This window comes from Trachinotus anak, unplaced genomic scaffold (assembly GCF_046630095.1).
Source record: "Trachinotus anak isolate AG129_WGS33_773 ecotype Australia unplaced genomic scaffold, CSIRO_AGI_Tana_v1 ptg000014l, whole genome shotgun sequence".
Taxonomy (NCBI): domain Eukaryota; kingdom Metazoa; phylum Chordata; class Actinopteri; order Carangiformes; family Carangidae; genus Trachinotus; species Trachinotus anak.
Genome location: NW_027273865.1, coordinates 9,805,970 through 9,823,961, shown reverse-complemented (window position 1 = coordinate 9,823,961; position 17,992 = coordinate 9,805,970). Strand labels below are relative to the sequence as shown.

The following is a 17,992-nucleotide window of genomic DNA, read 5'->3' as shown; positions in this document are numbered from 1 at the left end:
ATATATATATATATATATATTGAAGTAAAGTACAGATACTGGAAAAATATACTTAAGTACAGTACTCAAGTACTGTCCACCCCTGGTCCCGGAGACTTTTAAGTTTGAATTATCTGTTTTGCATCCAGTTCCGCATCAGCCTGCTTGTCTGCCACCCGGAGTACATGTAAGCCTGCTCCTTTGCTAAATCAGCCTCTGAGGGTCTGCATTTGGGTCCTTCCCCTTTGTGTTCCTGATTTCATTGTAAAAACTTCAGTGTCATCAATATGTTCTCCACCCTCTGTCCCTCTGTCCAATCTAGAATCAGCATTTTACATCACATCCTGAGAAACCTTTCACTGTTGATGTACTTCTACTCTTCAGTTGTAAAATGAATGCATGTCAGAGATTTCTCTGAACACGTCAGTATGCAGCTGCCGAGTTTCAATGAACAAGGCCTTGTTCATTGAAAAGTTCATGATTTTGACCTTCTCGTCAAAACCCAGTGCAGCAACCGCTGATCAACCTTTTTACATGGCCGCTACTGGAAGTGGTTACTGAGGTGTGGCCTCATTATTCTGCAACAGCAGCTCTTTGCGGTTTGTGTATCACAACAAAATAAGTACACAAGGTTCAAATGTTACTCCCTTAAATGGTAGTGTGACTAAAAAAATGACCCCAAACTCCAGGCGCAAGAGGGTTTTGATTTGATTTTGGACCTCATGGAGACATTTTTTTGGTGTCAACGCCATCATTTCCTTCGATGAGCCTCGGTAGCTCGCCCTCTACCCTGACGGGAAATGTACAGGTTGCATTAGCACCGACTCACAGCCTGCTGGTTGAAGAGTCCTGTGGTGTGGGAGGCCAGGACGGGTGCCAGGACTGGAGGGGTGCACAGGCCCAGCCATGCTCAGCATGTCCCAAACAACCGGTGCACGAACCAGAACCATCTGCTGTCTATTTCACTTACATTCTCACTTGATGCTCTGCCAGCAGCCAGCTTTTTCACCCCTGGAACGAGACTAATCCTCCCATCCACACATGAGCCACCAAAGCTTTGGGTTCGGCTGGCAGGACGCCATGGTTACTCCTCTGATTTTTCCTGAGAAAACAAAGGACTATACTTCCCTGAAACGTCTTTCAAAGCAATATCTTTTATCACGTAACCCTCCTACATGCTCAATCCACTTCTTACTGTAATGACCAGATTGGCTTCTCTACTCTTCTTGAGTGTGTGTGAGTAATTCCCATCAACTAAATTACCATTAAGCACTCAGCATTAAGGCCTCAACTGTTGAAGTACATAAATGGCTCATGACCTGACCATCAGATGCATCTTCTTCAGGACTGCCACATCATTGTTTGAGCAGTTTCCTCCAACTAGATAACCATTAAGCACTCAATTTCCCGGTCTCAACCACGAAAACACATCAAGGAAGAAGAAGAGAAGAGATTGATCAGAGATGTTATGAGTCAGAGAAATAAATGACAAAGAAGCTGCAGTAGCAGTTGTTTCTATTGCAGTTGCATTAAACTTTTAATTCTAAGCTGCATCACGAGAAGCGCAGACATGAATGTGTTTAGCAACCTTTCAGACGTCTCCTGACAGTTGGAAATCATAAGAACCAGTATTTCAGTATGAGTCACTTTACTCTACAAACAGTAGATGACAATGATTCATGAAGAATCACAATGTATTACTGTGTGTGTGCTGATTTCAACTTTCCATTTCTGGGTAATGGATTTGAAAAGCATTAAAAGTAATGTGTCTTTAGAAGGTTTTCAGTAAACAATCATAAACATTCATGAGATGATTATGATTCATTATGGATGTATAATGTTTTATAGAGGCTGATAAAATGCATCAGTAACCATTGTGTGCTCCTAAAAACAAGGTCAGGATGTAGTATGAATGACTCATGAGTGCTCTTGTATGTATTGTACAAATTATGTTTAAATATAGTAGACTTCTGAAGGTGTTGTCTTATTCTGCATTCACGGTGTTTACACTTTGGTGGTTATGAGTTTGCAGCTGCTTTTCTGTGGTCAGCAACTCCTCAGCAGTTTTGTTCATGTCACAACACTTGTTTGTCACGGAAAGTATCAGTCAATCAATCAATCAAACCTTTGTAAACCACCTTTCATAAACAGTATGTTAGGTGACTGACAAACTCATATAAATAAGACAGTGAAAACATTTATCCATTTGCCAACTAATAAAAGAAAACAAAAATAAAAATATGACAACCAAACAGTATCCATAAAACCAGTTGTGGAAAGTAGCTGTACTGACGTGCACTTCAACTTTTTACTCCAGTACATTTTGACTAGTTACTTTGCAGGCTAGGTTTTAGTGATCAGTTAATTAAATAATATTAATAACAATGATTCAATAATAGTGCGTTGTTAAACACCCCAGTAGTATGTAAAGTTGTTAAAATAAGCTCCACCCCCCACAACCCACAACAGTGAAATACCATTTTTATGTTAATACATCAATTGTAATAATCCAATAATATAATAAATACAAAAATATTGTACTCTGAAAGGTTACTTTTGACACCACAAGTACATTTGGCTGATAAAACCTCTGTACTTTTATTCAGTTATAATTTTGAATGCAGTATTTTTACTTATAGAGTATTTTCCCATTGTCATATTGGTACTGTTAAGATAAGAGTCTCTGTTCTTCTGCTACTGCTTAATGCTTAATGAGCAAATGTGTTTCTTAGCTTAGCCTAAAGACTGGATGTGGGGAAACAGCTAGCCAGGCTCAGTCACTACATAAGGCTACGTTACATTTACTCATTTGGCAAACGCTTTTATCCAAAGCAACTAAGAAGTGAGGGACATCACTACCTTGGTATAGGTACAAAACACTGCAGCTATTCAACAAGTGCAAGGAGATCAGGTAAAGAAGTATACTGACAGTGTGCTGTAAGTGTTAGTCATCTTAAGGTATGAAATGTGTTAGGAGAAGAGGTGCTCTCAGAAGAGGGGAGATTCTTGAAGATAGAGAGGGATGACTCTGCTCTGATAGCATTTATAGTATCTATAAATATATAAAATATATTTATTTTATATAACAGAAGCCAGGCTGAAAAGGAAAGTTTTAAGTTGATGTTTAAGGAACTGTCTGTCTTAAGTTTATTCTTACGTGTGATTTTTAAAGACAGACCTTGCCAACCAGACTCTTTGTTCTTTCCCTCTGTCTGTGCAGGCTACACGTCTGCACAAAGGTGAGTGGTATTAGATTGTTCTTCAAGATACAGTACAGCCCAGAGAGAGATGCATGCAATGGTACTGAGATTTATTTATTTGTTTAATTTCTCTTTGATCACGAATGCCAGCAGTGTCAAAGACCAAAACTGTTACGTGACTCAGACTGGTAGTGGCATACCACTCACGTGACAGTGTGGAATCTGTCTGAGTGCATGTGTGTGTGTGTGTGTGTGTGTGTGCGTGTGTGTGTGTAGGAGGGCTGGATGATGGTGATAATTCAGCTGCGAATGAACAACAGCAGGAAGAGATGGTGCAGATGATAAGTGAGTTTCCTCCTCTGAAGAAAGTGATGATAAGGTCCCTCAGAGTTAAATAGATTAACACACGGACCTTCACAGGAAGGTTTGGTGGTGTTTTACTGCACACACATTAGAACTGGCTGATCACCAACTACCTTTTTCCAGCTGTAGTTCCACATATGCATTGCAAAAGTGACAAAGAGAAAGACAGCACAGTGAAAATGATGCCAGTTGTACATCTGTGAAATATATAAATACCTTGTATGTGAAATGTTAACAATTCATTGTCAGTAAAACACATTAGCTCGCAGACAGTAGGGCACACAAGACTGAAATATTCCAGACGCTGATTCCAAATTCCACTCCACCTCCGCCTACCTTCAGGGAATAACCACTTCAGGTAATTTAATTAGCAGCAAAAATTACCTCCAGCTCTATGTTCATGTGATTACACTAGGTTTTAAGAGATAGACTCAACTCTGTGTCAAGTTTTTGCCCTCAAAATCAAATGTTGCGTGTAATTTGGGTAATAGACTGAACTGTATTTTACCTTCCGGAGATATGATCATCCATGGTCAGAATCAAGTCAGAGAGCAAGACTGGAAGTAATTAGAGCTTTAATGTTGCTTAGATCATTCCGACAAAGCCTCTCTCATCTATCTGTGCGGCTCAGAAGGTGATTTCTATGATTTGTAAATATAGATTCAAAATATCCCAATTTGCTTTCTCTTCATCTGCTTTTCAGTCTGTTTTCTAAACCAAAATAACTCAAGAGAAACTTAACATAAAATCAAGATATGATACTTTGGCTTGATTAACGCTCAGATACCAGTTACTTAAAACTCTTTGAAGGACTTTCAAATGGAGATTAAGGTGACATGTGCACGAAATAAGTAACTTTAAATACCCCCTCTGATGAAAATCAAGTTTTTAACTTCGTTAACATGTCCATATGATGTTTTTTATTCAGTACAAAACAGATCATTCATGAAATAAGCAGTCAGCCATGCCTGCATATCACCACCTTGGAACTGCAGTGAACCAATGTCAGTCTCATACAAACATATTCAGACAGACAGGGTTTCATAGAGGCCAATCCTGTCAATTTGGAGGGACGAGGGGTGGACAAAATAAACATGACATGTCAATACAGTGAGTGAGAGTTTGCATTAGCACAACCACTAGCATTAGTTGTGTCCCAAATGACGGGTTGCATCCTTCGGAGGATGTGGCCTACAAAGGGCTGGCCCTCTATAGCTGTCATAGACCACAAAGGCCGAACTGATATGGGCTCTCTGTTGGCATTGTTTGCTTTCATCCCCGGATCTACCCAATGAAGCCTTCATTGCCCAAGAATGGAGGCTGCATTTCTTGGCCACATTTGAAGGAGCCTTTGAAATGGGACAGCCTAGTCATGCCACTGTGATACAGCTGGTCTTCAAATGAAGCCTCCAAAGGATGCGGCCCCTGAATTGATACACAATTACTGTGTTAGCCACTTCCAGTTACAGGCTAACAAACAACAAAAACAAATAGCCGCGCTGACCATTCTGCTACATCTTCTAGTTGCCGATTTTGGTGCACAATAAACTTCTCTGATGTCTCCTCTGCTAATCATCTTGATATACTCTGATCTTTAACCTTACAGCCTAGGGTTAGCAGCTGTGGTGGGAGGGTCACAAGGCCTGATCCAGAATTTCTCAATGAGGAAGTAAATGCGGATGTGCTCCAGTCCCAGTTTTCCCTATATTTAAATTTTTTACTCGGGAAAACCATGTTAAACAAAATCATAGCAGAGTGTTTTTACAGAGTTTAAAACATGCCTGGAGAGGAACTTTAGGGGATTTAGGGGATTAAATGTCTGATTTTGATCCTGGACAGACAAAAGGTAGGCACTAAATGTTGCTTCTACTCCTTTTATATCTCTGTCATTGATGATGCAGGGTTTTACTCCTGAATTTAAGGTAGGTGTATTTAACAGCCCTGGTATCTTAGGATGCAAATAAAGATATAATTCAGGTTTTATATTCTGCAATTTAAAGCTGTGCAGATGGAAAAGGGCATTTAATTCATTTTAATAGATGTTTGTCCCCTGTAGGTTGTCCTGAAGATTGATTCTTCCGTCGTGAGTGTGTATGCGTGTGTGAAATGGAGAATGAAAGAGGATGAGACAACTCTTTTCTTATCTCTAGAAGCTACTTTCACAGGGTTCAAAATTTTTCATTTCGGCTGGCAGTTTCATACCAGACGATTCAGAAAGCCGTTACAAACCACATGCCATCAAAATGTGCTGGCAGCCGTTCTTTTTGTTTTGTTATGTCGGGTCATTTCATTCATTGTCATCCTCCTGTGGTGTGAATGACTCAACAATTTTCAACTTGTACAGGAAATAAAAGATGGCAAATTCTCATCAACTGAGCTGAAATGATGTGCATTGCAGAGCCCTCACAACGTCTTTCTCAACCACATTTGTTGCAGTTTTCCGTGCAGGGTGACAAATTGTGCTCGGCAAATACATGGAAAAAAACACACACACACACAGCCTCAAAGTGAATTAGAGGAGCATTATGCCATGAAACAACACCCAGAAATGAGTGATTTCCCAAACTGCTGGGCACGAGTAGTAGCAAGACAGGCAGTCTCCAAGGGCCCCAGCAGAGATGAATGATGCATGGCTTTACCATTTCCCAAGGCGCTCTGCTATAAGAGGAGAGAGTAACTGAGCAGACAAGTCCCTTGCACTGAGTTGGACTTGGAAAAAACAGACTGACCATCTGAGAGGTAGAAACTGTAGGAGACAAACATATCTGCAGCGACTCTCATGCACAGTTATTGTTTTTGAAATCAAAAAGGAGAAGTGGTTTTACGCACAGGTATTTCGTGTGTGTGTGTGAGCATGTACATATATAGTATGAAGGCGTATGAGTAGCAAATGCACAAAGGCACATGCACGTCAGTGTCAGCTGTAGGGTGTGCACCCCTAACCATAAACCACAGAACACACATACACACAATGACACACACACACTTTAAATACCCTTATGCCTGACATACAGTCAGTTGATCCAACTCTATTTCACTCGATGACACCATCATGAGATGCTCAGGACTGTTGATTTTGGGTCTTGTCCTAAATGTTGCTCACTGCTTGGAAATTCAGGGTAAGTCTGCAGGGTTACAATCCATCTGTGACTGTCAGCTGTTTATAAGCTTCTTTTACTGGCATTTAAGGTCTTATTTAACCTGTGGCATTTACACTAAACAGTGCTGCCATGGTTTTCTGATTAGTTCAATTATAAATGCACACAGGCAATGAAGCCACATGCTGGATGTGTCTCTAAATAATAACTATTTCTGTAATTTATTACTGATTACTGATGCATTTTGGTTTAGTTACTCAGTGAGTTCATTATTATTGATCATTATTAATGGTGTCATCCAAAACCACATTAGTTCCTCTACAGCCTTTTATGTTAATATATGAGGGTCGTTAAGACTTTTCTTTTCTTTGTGTGAGGGGAAAACCCTCAGCAGGCTACACTTTACTTAGAGATCCTGCTGTTTGGTCTTGGGTTCAGTCTCTCTGCAGAGTCACTGGGACTTCAGCTGGAGATGAAAGTTTCAACGGGTGAAAAAACTGTTTTTCAAAGTCGAAACTCTTATTTGTTTACCACATCCCCAGTCTGCAAAGGAGGAGTTGCTGTGTCTGTGCTTGGTGCTGTGTTTGGTGAGAAGAAGAAGCCCCCAAGGCTCAGGAAATATGATGCAGTGCATGAATGCGTGCTTTTTTCTTTTCCACAGTTATTACTTACTTACTATCCTTAAGGTGTGTCTTTTCCATGCTTGGCTGACATTTATTTTGGCAATAACCTGCAAGGGCAAATGAATTATGAACCCACTAGGCATAATTGAACTGATAAAGCATATTTATTTTTCTCCCTCTGTGTCCTTTCCTCTTAAAAAGCTTTGGAGGTTCCACATTGTTTCCACATTCGCTGGGATGTATAGTAAGACCTAGAGCTATTTTACATGGTATCTTTTTGATTGGAGCAGCTGGCTACATGTTCAATGGTTATCCGTGAAGCAGAGCAGCAGCAAGCTGTCATCATTTTACTCATCATGCATCTAAAGCTGAATAGAAGTTATTGGCTTTGACTGGCTGATAGAGCAAACAGTGACCTCAAGTGCTCTTTGATGAAGTCAGCAGACAAGAAGAGTGAAGAGGACTTGGTATGCATTGGAGTCTGCACACAGTCCTTTCTGCAAGTGCTAAAACCCGTCAGCTCCTATTAAATGTCCTTTCCTCTGAAACCTCCCCTAATCGGGGCTGTTTCCTCCTGCAGCATGGAGGAAGGATGTCGCTGGTGTCTGTGTTTTCATCACATTAACATAATGGAGTCCTATTAAATATAGATGGCTGGGATAAGGCAGCATTTATAAAGTGTCAAAGTTTTGTGGTTGTTTTTTTTTTTGTTTGTTTGTTTGTTTTGTTGTTTTTTGGCTTGCAGCTTCATGTTTTTAAAATTTCACTTTTTCAAAATGTCATTTTACTATATGAATTTGTCATTTCAATAGCAAATTTATATTAGATTTTCTATGTTCATTTTCATTAAAATTATCCTTATGAACAAACACCTGCAAAGAACTAATTAGATCATGTTGGCATGGTCATTGTGCCGGTGTTAGCATGGTGACATTAGCATTTAACTCAAGGTACCACTAGCATGGCTTTAGACTCTGAGTCTTGTTCATATTGATTAGTCATTGTCACTTCCTAATCATGATAAAATGACTGAGAACCTCATAACCACTGACCCGGTCAGTCTGCCTCATCTATCACAGTTTGAATTAACCAATGAGAGACAATGGGATCCTCAAAAACCTCCTTCACAGGCACAATAGTAGACATCCATCAACCTGCTGTCCATCCTCTCAGAGAACAGAAAAGTCCCCCCCGCCCACCTAAAGACATTTCTGCTTTGCTTGTGTTTGTAATTTCCAAACATTTCAGGTGAACTTTTGACCTCTCATTATCACTGAACATTGTGTTGCTCTGTGTCCCAGATACGGGTGAAGACTCAGCCCTTCAGATCACACGCAACGTCAATGCAGTCCTGGGAGAAGTCATGTACCTGAGCTGTAGATATCTGGGCGACAGAAAGATCCAGAAAGCCGAGTGGAAACGCAAGATTAGCTCTAAAGCTAAATCCAAGGGGCTGACAGGATACGAAAATGGTCAGCCATTCACGCGCAGTTACTTCTCAGAGCCAGATTCTATCACCAACCTCACAGTTAGCATGTTGGTGTCCAGTGTGGACGTTGAGGGAGAATACATCTGTGAGGTGGAAACAGACACGGAGGATTTTTCTGACACTGTAATTGTCACTGTATCAGGTAATCCAAGCTGATAATGTATTTTTCTTGTATTAGTGTGAAAAAGTCAACCTGATCACATTAAAAATTGAAAATTTCTAACTCTGAAAGTTTATTAAACTCATAGAGACAATCTTTGACCCTAACACGTCCGCATGGATGACAAGTTTACTTGTTAATTCATTCACAGCTCGTCCTGATATAAAGGTCCTCTTGAATGCAGAGACAATTAACGGGACTCACCACCAGTCGGTGTCATGCTCTGCCATTGGTGGCAGGCCCACACCTCAGATCAGCTGGTTGGTCAACGGCCTTCCTCCCTCACATTACCCCTTCACCGTGAGTGTGAGTGACACTGCTCACTCAAATGGCACATCCACCCTGAGCAGCATCCTCCGCTTCCCCACCCACCAGCAGGATGAGGACAGCGTGACCTGTGTGGTTCAACATCCAACCCTCCCAAACCCCAAGCTCACCACAGTGAAGGTGGAAACTTATGGTACGCTCTTACAGCTGTGTGTGTGTCAGTGTTGTTGTGTTTGTGCGTCTGTGTTTCAAGGTAGGTGATATATTGTGCTGCATCACCAGCCAGAGCTTTGTAATCATGTATCATGACTCAGCATGAACTCAGAGGGAACAATAACTGTCTCCTGCAGATTTTTCACGCTGGTCGCTCCTTCTTACTCTGCTCCACATACGCAGTGACAGACCATAAATCACAATGCACAGTGTAACGCATTCGTGTGGGAATGCCATCTTTCACCGGAGTCGAGCATATGGAACAGCATAATGCACTAACAACCCAGTAAATAATTAATAGCAGTGATGTTGTATCATATCAGAGTACAGCATGCAGTTTGGTGGCTGCATTTCTCCAAATTCTTACAACAAAAAAATAAATAAAATAGGCCTGTTGAGTAGTGAAAAACCATCAACTTCAACAAAGTTCTTGCATACCAGAACTAATGCATAGGATACAACAAATATTAATTTAGCAGCACATTCACTTCATTTAGTTGCAACATTTCCATCCATAGACATTAATCAAGTAATTTAAAGCAACTACTATCAATATTAACAATGGACAAAATAGACAAAAATGGGTTGGTCGTGATGATGAGTCCATAGGGAATTATGACCTGACTGCAGTTTCTCTCAGATCTATGGAGCAATTTAGCATCTTTCAGCTTGTTGTTTTGGTTTTGCGGCTCGCACCTTCTTTCAAGTGTTGTTTTCAACCACAGCAGGGGAAAAACTCTACTAACGTGCTCAGCACCAAACAGCAGATAGACAAAGTTAGTCGGTTGGTAGTAAACAAAACAGAGGTAAGAGGAGAGACAATATCAGACTGAAATTCATCAGTGGACAGAAACAGAAACATGACTCAGAATGAATGCTAATGTTTCTCTGCTGGATGGAGGATGTTTGTCGGAGAAAATATGTCCGTGATACAACTTGTTTTCACTGCCCTGAAGTGGCAAAAATCAGTTGATGCAGATTTTTTTTTTTTTTTTTAATTAGTATAGTGAGTTACAGTTTTTTTCATGTTGCACAGTTCATCCACAGATGATGCTTTACACTTGTAACTTGAACTCTAAAAGTCTAATCTAACAAAGCACATGCAAAACTTTAAAGAAAAACTTTAGCACAAAACACAGAGGCTGGCAGGAAATAGCTGGTAAAACAGATACAAAACCCCACGCGATTTTGGTTTTGTTGACACCTCAGTATATCAGAAACGTACAGTAATTTTCTAATTCACACCCCACATATGGGCTCTGGTTTTCATAACACACAAGACAAAACAGGGGGCCCAAATAAAGCAAGTGTCTATTTTTGTCTGGAATACCTTAATACTCATAGTTAGGATCGTTTTTATTGGTCATCAACCTCTAAATGCTCTCGCTGTGCCACTATATTAAGAGAGATCACATCCTTTACAAAAATAAGTAATAAAAAATAGATCTTGGAAAGCCCCCTACTGGCCACAGACTTATTAGCTGCTTTGCCTTGCAGTTCATGAGTGTATTTTTTCACTCATTAATTTTAATGTTCATGTCTGTGTGGTTAATGTTTTTGAAAGGGCCTTTGCTTCAACACTTTCTCTCCCTACATGGGCACAGTGTATATTCATATGGCAGGCTGTACGATAACTATTCCATTAGCATTACCCAGGCCAGCCAGCTCATTCGTCCATGATACAGTCACACTCAACTGAAGTGCTGCAGCTTTGGTAATTTTCCAACTGCAGTGGTGAAGTCCACACATGACTGTAGATGTTAACAGATGGAATATTTAAAGCCTGTGCTTTAACTCACTTTAATTGTGCAAACCTCTCCCCTGCACCCGAGCTATTATGAGGTGTTAGTTCACCTCCCTTACTCATTAGGGATGGCTGGTTATTGCATTACACCACAACTTTTATGTATTTGATAATAGACTCTGATCTCTGCTGATTCCCTGTATCAAAGCCTGTGGTTCTCTCAGCTTTGGTTGGACAGCAGCTGGTCCAGACATCTGCTCTCAGCTGCAGCCCAGCCAACAGATGGGACAGGTGATAAGCCTAAGTCAGCACTCTCCAAACCCAAGCAGAAGCCCCTTATGGCCTGTGTTTAGCTCACATTCAGCTCATCCGGCCCTAGCTTCCTATTTAACAAAAACACCCTGAGCCTTTACTTGATATCTGACTTTTTAATTTGCTGGAAAAAACATTAGACCTTGTGAAAGAATAACTCTTCTCGCCTTACTTCCTGCTCTGCAGTGAGGCCAAATGTGACCGTTAAAGCAGAGATGGTACAACAAGGAGGAAATGAGTTCTGGGTGGTCTCATGCATTTCATCTGGAGGGAGACCTGAAACTGACATCTCCTTGGCTTTGAACACCGAAGAAGAGCTGCAGAGAGAAAACAACACAGGCTCAGACATTTCAAGAAGCTCAGTCTTCATCCCTGCAACAGCATATGAGGGTTATAATGTCACCTGTGTGTTTGATCACCCCAAATTTACACACAGCGAGTCAAGAGTCCTGACACTGCCGTCGTTTTGTGAGTACAGTGTGTCACAGTTGAGAAATTCTACCGATGTTCAAGTTACAGAAAACACAGATGTTCTTTTTCGTTGACAGATTTGTCTGGAGTTCGGCTGGGCTTGGAGCCGGGAATCAACAGTGGCGACTTCCAAGGTGCTGAATCTTTAGAGCTGCAGGAAGGACAGAGTGAAATCGTTATTGGCCTAAAGGTCATTGGGAATGTGCCACGTTACAATGTCACCTGCAAAAAGTAAGAAATATTTGGTGTTAAAGTAGGACTCCATCAATTTTTCACAACTTCTGTTTACTTGTACTGGAAAGTAGCCTACCACTTAACCTGTGAAAACAGTAACTCTTCCGTTGCTTTAAAGGAGCAACCATTTGAATTTCATGTAGGAGAGGAGGTAATGATGGAAAGATTCCCATGTTTACAACTTACTCCTGTCCATCAGACAAATCAAGATGGCAGCAAAGAAAGCACCTTTAGTGGCTACTGTACACGAGAGTAATTTGAAAAAAGAGTGATTGTTTTAGTGTTTTGGCTGCAGAGTTAGACATGTAAGGGTATAAATCTAAATTTAATCTTTTCATTACAGTTAACCATGGCACATCAACATTTGCTTGCTTTTGCGGGCACTTCTGAACTTTTTAATGCCAAGTCAGATATAACAGACCTGCCAGAAAAATTCAACTTACCAAGCTGTAATTACTTGTGAATGCTCTTTACAAGAGGGAAACTGGTAAATATGATACCTCCAATATAACATGAATGCAGAATGAGGAAAACTGCTATGGAAAATATAATGTAATATGTATAATATGTATTAACCAATATGGATCTAGCACTTGTGAAATTTGACCCGTCTTTGGGACTAAGAGGCCTCAGCTGCTTTGACTTTGACCGTTATTTTTAAACCGTCATTTGTGAGTCCCACGACTTTATGGAAGTGCAATTTTAAATCTCTGACGCACGTTTTAACACAGAATGTCTTGTCTCATGTCTTGATTTCGATGTGCTCTCATGTATTGATTTGATCAATAATTGACTTTTCTTTCATTGATTATATTCTTCATTTCATTATTTTCATCACTCTGCACATGGTTATCAATAGAGATGACCCTGATGTAAAATCTGACAACTTCTGTACACGTATTTTTCTTAATTTCCGTTCACTTGGTATAGTTATCAGATTCTTTTTGTTTTTTCTCATGGAAACGTTGATCGGTATGAGTAAAACAATTCCTTTTTCAGAAACAAGTGGCTTCAGCGCTACCATTTTTTTTTCTCGTGCATACAGACTGAAACAATGTACATATCCTGGGGAGGATGTGGTAACACATTTGGTGGCACCAAACCACATAGTGATAGACTGCAGGAACCAGATTTAGACATTTCCTGATTGAAAAAATCAGTTATTCATGAAAATATTTTAACTTAAATATTTTAACTAGCCAAACATTTAAATTGAAGCTTGAATCCCTCTTTGTATATTTGCTTGTGTTTCCCTTCAGGGATGATGGGCCCTTGCCCGAGGCTTTGGAGCTGGTTGGCAGCAGCCTCAAGGTTCAGGGCCCCGTGGAGCAACAGCATGCTGGCCTGTATGAGTGTGTCTTCTCCTATCACCATCTTAAAACAACGCTGCAGATCAACATCACAGTTCAACCAAATGTTATACAGCCTGGTAGGTGAAACTCCTTGCAAGTCTTTCTTTCATGATGAATTATCCTCATTATATATAATATTAATGTGGCACCTTCTCTCTGTGCCCTTCATGTCAGTCCCTCCCACAATCCGAGTTGATTTGCAGACTAAAGATGGAAGCAGGGTGATTGAATGCTCAGCAGCTGATGCTGTTCCTGCAGCCAACGTATCCTGGCTTCTACCAGAGGGTGTGTCTGGAGTCTCTTGGTCCAATTTCACTTCTCATAATGGAAGCCACTCTGTCAGGGGAGTTTTTCTCCTCCCTGCCTGCTCACCCTGGGAGTTCACTGCAGAGTGTGTGATAAATCACCCAGCATTTGAGGAGCCAGAGAACAGAAGCATAACACTCCCTCTTTGCGGTATGTTCAACAAATCATGCAATGGATAATTCTGTGCAGTGGACATAGTTGGCTATGTCAGCTCGTCATAGATTTTATCTTCTTCTCCAACAAAACCCCTCGCACTTCCTGTAGTTTAACTTCTCTTTCCCATGCAGCTCGGCCTAACATCACCATCAACTCCAGCACTGAGTGGAAAGCCGGTGAACAGTTCACACAGGTGGACTGCTCTGCAGACAGCGTTGCCTCTGCAGCAGCTATAACGTGGCATGTTGAAAACAGTGATAACAGAATCGTCAGTTCTCTGCCTGAGCCTGAAGTCCAGGCTGATGGTTCAGTTTCAGCCCGTAGCTCTGTGCACTTCTTGTCCTCTTTGTATGCGGGTCAGAATTTGACCTGTGTAGTGGAGCATCCGAGCTTGGAAGAACCAGAGAAAAGAACAATACACATTCCCAAGCACAGTACGTTACTTTTTTTTTTCGAAATATTTCTTTCTGTGATACACACAGCCTCACACAGTTTCTCATCTCCTTCACCCCTTGTTTTCTTTCAGAAACCCCTCTGCTGAGTGTGTCTGTGAGACAGCAGGACTCTCATCTCTGGCTGGCAGTGTGTGAATGCAGAGAGGAGGGTGTTGGGACAAACCTCGCCTGGGTTCTTCCCGAAAAGGCCAAAGGCGAAACGTCGCTGCACGTTGTGTATGAAGGACGCGCCCAGAAAGCCAGACTGACATATCAGTTTCCTTTGGCCCTTCATGAAGGCCAGGACCTGACCTGTGTGTACCAGTTTGAACATGGGATCATAGAGAAGAGGACTGTTCACGTACCCAGATACTGTGAGTGTAACAGAATTAATAGACTCATATAAATAAAAGTACCAAATGTAGAAATTCACTTAAATGCATTTAGAGATCCAAACATACAAGGTTCATCTTCGAGGTTCATATGACTTTTGTGCAGATATCTCTGCTGTGAGAGTCCTGAACCACACAACTCCTCTGCAAAACCGCTACAGTGGTGAACCCGTCATCTACAGACTAGCTCTCCAGGAAAAACATAGCAACCAGAAAATACTGCTCCAAGTCGAAGGCAATGTACCAAAGTATGACCTCTACTGCAAGAGGTGATGTATCCTCTATTTTCTACCACCTAATCATCATGAGGAAGCACCTGAACATACAGTGTACTGCAGAAAATTCAGTGTTCCCACAGTTTAAAGGAGCTAATGCACAAATGATCAACCTGAAATATAAAAACTGGGTTGTTTGCACAACATTAATGTAGTCAGGCATAACTTTGACATGAATTGAAAGGAGTAGCTTGACATTTTGGGAAATATGCACATCACTTTATTGATGAGCATTAGATAAGAAAATAGATACCACTCTCAAATTTCTCTGCTAAATAAGCTACAGCTAGGAGCTGTCAGCTTAGATTAGCATAAAGTCTAACTAGCCTGGCTCTATCCAAATGTAGCAAAATTCACCTACAGGCACCTATAAGATACTCACAAACTGGCACTCTATATCATGCTTGGTTATTATACCCAAAATTATATTTCTATTTCTTCCCTGGGTGCAGTAACCATAGAGACAGATGCTCTCTGCACCTTCCTTGACAATCCTTCAAAGACCATTTCAATCACTTATATTTCAGGAGTGATGGCTCATCTGTCTGCATGGAGGGGCTTGCAATGGTCTTCCAGTCAGAGCTCACAGAGCAGGATGAGGGCCTGTACACCTGCAGAGCATCCTTCTATCACCACATGGCCACTGTCAAGATTCAAGTGGAAGTTGCGAGCGAGGAAAAACAGTTTAGTGAGTGCCTCCCACATTGTATTTTCCATCAGCAATCAGCAGAGTGACATGTTTATTCAAGAAGTTCTCATCATACCAACATGCAGAGATGCATGATCATTTGTCTAATATTTGTGGCTTTGTGTACTTTGTCTCTGTGTGTGTTGCAGTGCTGGTAGCCCTGAGCTGCATCTCTTCGGCCGCAGCCATTATCATCATCCTCCTCGTCACTCTCTGGGTGTGCTGGTGAGTTAAATGCCTCCACAGGTGACAAGTTGCAGCTTGGCAGGTAATGTGTCGACGGGCAAATGAGGGCAACGCTGAGACAAACAGGATGTGTGCATCGTTAACCCAACACACCAAAACCCAAGTATCTTGCAGTTATTCATAAACAGGAAGAAGAAGCAGACAGGTGCTGCTGCCACCGCAGCCCTGCTAGTAGACAGGTAGAAAATGTTCCCTCTGTCTGTTTGAACAACAGATTTATTTTCCAATTTCCTCCAGTGTTACTTATGGCAATGTCTGCAGTAGACAGCTGTTAGTTATCATCACTGCCACAATGCAAAAGCACAGGTAAAATGTTCAAAAAGTCTACATCTTCGGAAGTTATTAGTATAATGAAATTTGAGCTACCATTCATCAATGAAGTAACTCCACAAATCCATCTCTTCATCTTATTGCTGCTGGAAAAGTCAGTGAGTCACTCGTCTTTTATGACTGATGTGGGATATCTGTCACAATCCTCAAAGTGTTTATGGTTTCTGCCTGCAGAAGTTTCCACATTTCCACATTCGATGCCAGATCTTAACTTTTCTCGAGAGTGTTTGTCCGGATCAGATCAGGCCTCTCTGTGAATAAAGCTGGTTCAGAGGCTACTTCAATAGCCGGCCTCTCTGGTCAGGACATTTGGTCAAGGTGCCATTGGTTGACAGAGCCTCTGTCCCATTATCCCTCGCTCCAGTGGGAGGGTCCTGTCAGGCTAATTTGGGAAGGTCAGTCGCACAGCATACAACAAGCGTACACAAGAAAACATGACTCCCCAGGAGAGAAGCTATTTTGGGACCAACGCCAACCGCCCCCCGCCCCCTTCCCATCCGGCGCTGGGGACACTGTTTAGCAGCACCAAGTCTTCACTGAGTTGATGTCACCAGGGTCATGATGCACAAAGCGAGCTGCTGCGTCTGACATTGCTGATCAATAATGAGGACCCAGTCCCCACTTGTCTCCATTGATATTGCTGTCACATAATGCATTCACACCTTCAACTTGTTTCGTCAAGTGTCAGATTAAGCCACAGTGCCATCTAGTGGTAACATTCAGCAGTACAAGTTCTTCAAAATGGGACGATTCAAATGATTAATAAAACCTCTTTTGTTATCTTTTGCAGCACAATAGATCACAGGACTCAATATAAGGTATGTTTAAGTCCTGTTAACACACAGGTTTACAATTTTCCTTCAGAAATATGTTCAGAAATTCTCACTTTAAAATCACCTCAGCGGTTTTGCACTAATTAATAATAACTCCTGGTTCTCCTTCTTCTATCCTTCTCTCTTGTTAAATTCAGAAGGAGGAGTCTCTGTCAGCTTTGACGACTCTGATGCAGGAGCCCTGCTCTCCTGATTTGAAGAACCCAGCTGTGACAGAAAAAGACAGTAAGGAATATGCTCATCTGGTCAGTTACTCCATAGTCATTGATGTGAAGAGCACGGTGTGAAGATAGAGGGGCTTCGCGGGGCTTTGAATGCAACATTTAGCTTTGCATCGCGCACAAACTGGATATGAAGGCTTACTGGCACTGCAGCACTGTTTTTGTGACTCCAGCATTTGAAATGGATGGGTCCACTCTTTATGTACTGAAACATCAGTTCTTCTTTAAGATTTAGTTTTCATTTATTGGCATTAATGATTTTAAATGCATTATTTTTGCACCTTTTCACCATACTTGAATTTTGTTTTTATGCACATTGTGTTCTCAGGTATTTGTCAATAAAATCAACCAACTGTGATTTTTTTCCCCCTCCACTTTGCTGCTCTGTTTCATTTGTAACCATATTGTACCACAACACACATCTCCAGATACAGCAGAGATGACTGACAGACTTGACTGTGACTTTGCTGCTCACCATCTGGCCTTGTGATATCTTTGGCTGACTTTATTAGTCAGGACATCTGCTGTGACAACAGGAGTAATTCTATAAATAAAGTATCATATAGTATAGGATGCAGATGCGGACAAACTGAACTCACTTCCCAC

General features: G+C 41.3%; 1 protein-coding gene across 1 annotated transcript; it reads left to right on the top strand.

Annotated features, from left to right (window-relative positions):
- Positions 1-6,531: 6,531 nt before the first annotated feature.
- Positions 6,532-17,760, top strand: LOC139631720 (uncharacterized). The gene is made up of 14 exons (XM_071496195.1): positions 6,532-6,661; positions 8,565-8,894; positions 9,064-9,372; positions 11,635-11,916; positions 11,997-12,150; positions 13,413-13,582; positions 13,680-13,961; positions 14,099-14,401; positions 14,494-14,775; positions 14,900-15,062; positions 15,596-15,756; positions 15,906-15,981; positions 17,123-17,150; positions 17,303-17,760. Exons 1-14 carry the CDS (start codon positions 6,595-6,597, stop codon positions 17,450-17,452), a joined length of 2,757 nt encoding a protein of 918 aa, XP_071352296.1. The 5' UTR covers positions 6,532-6,594; the 3' UTR covers positions 17,453-17,760.
- Positions 17,761-17,992: the final 232 nt, after the last annotated feature.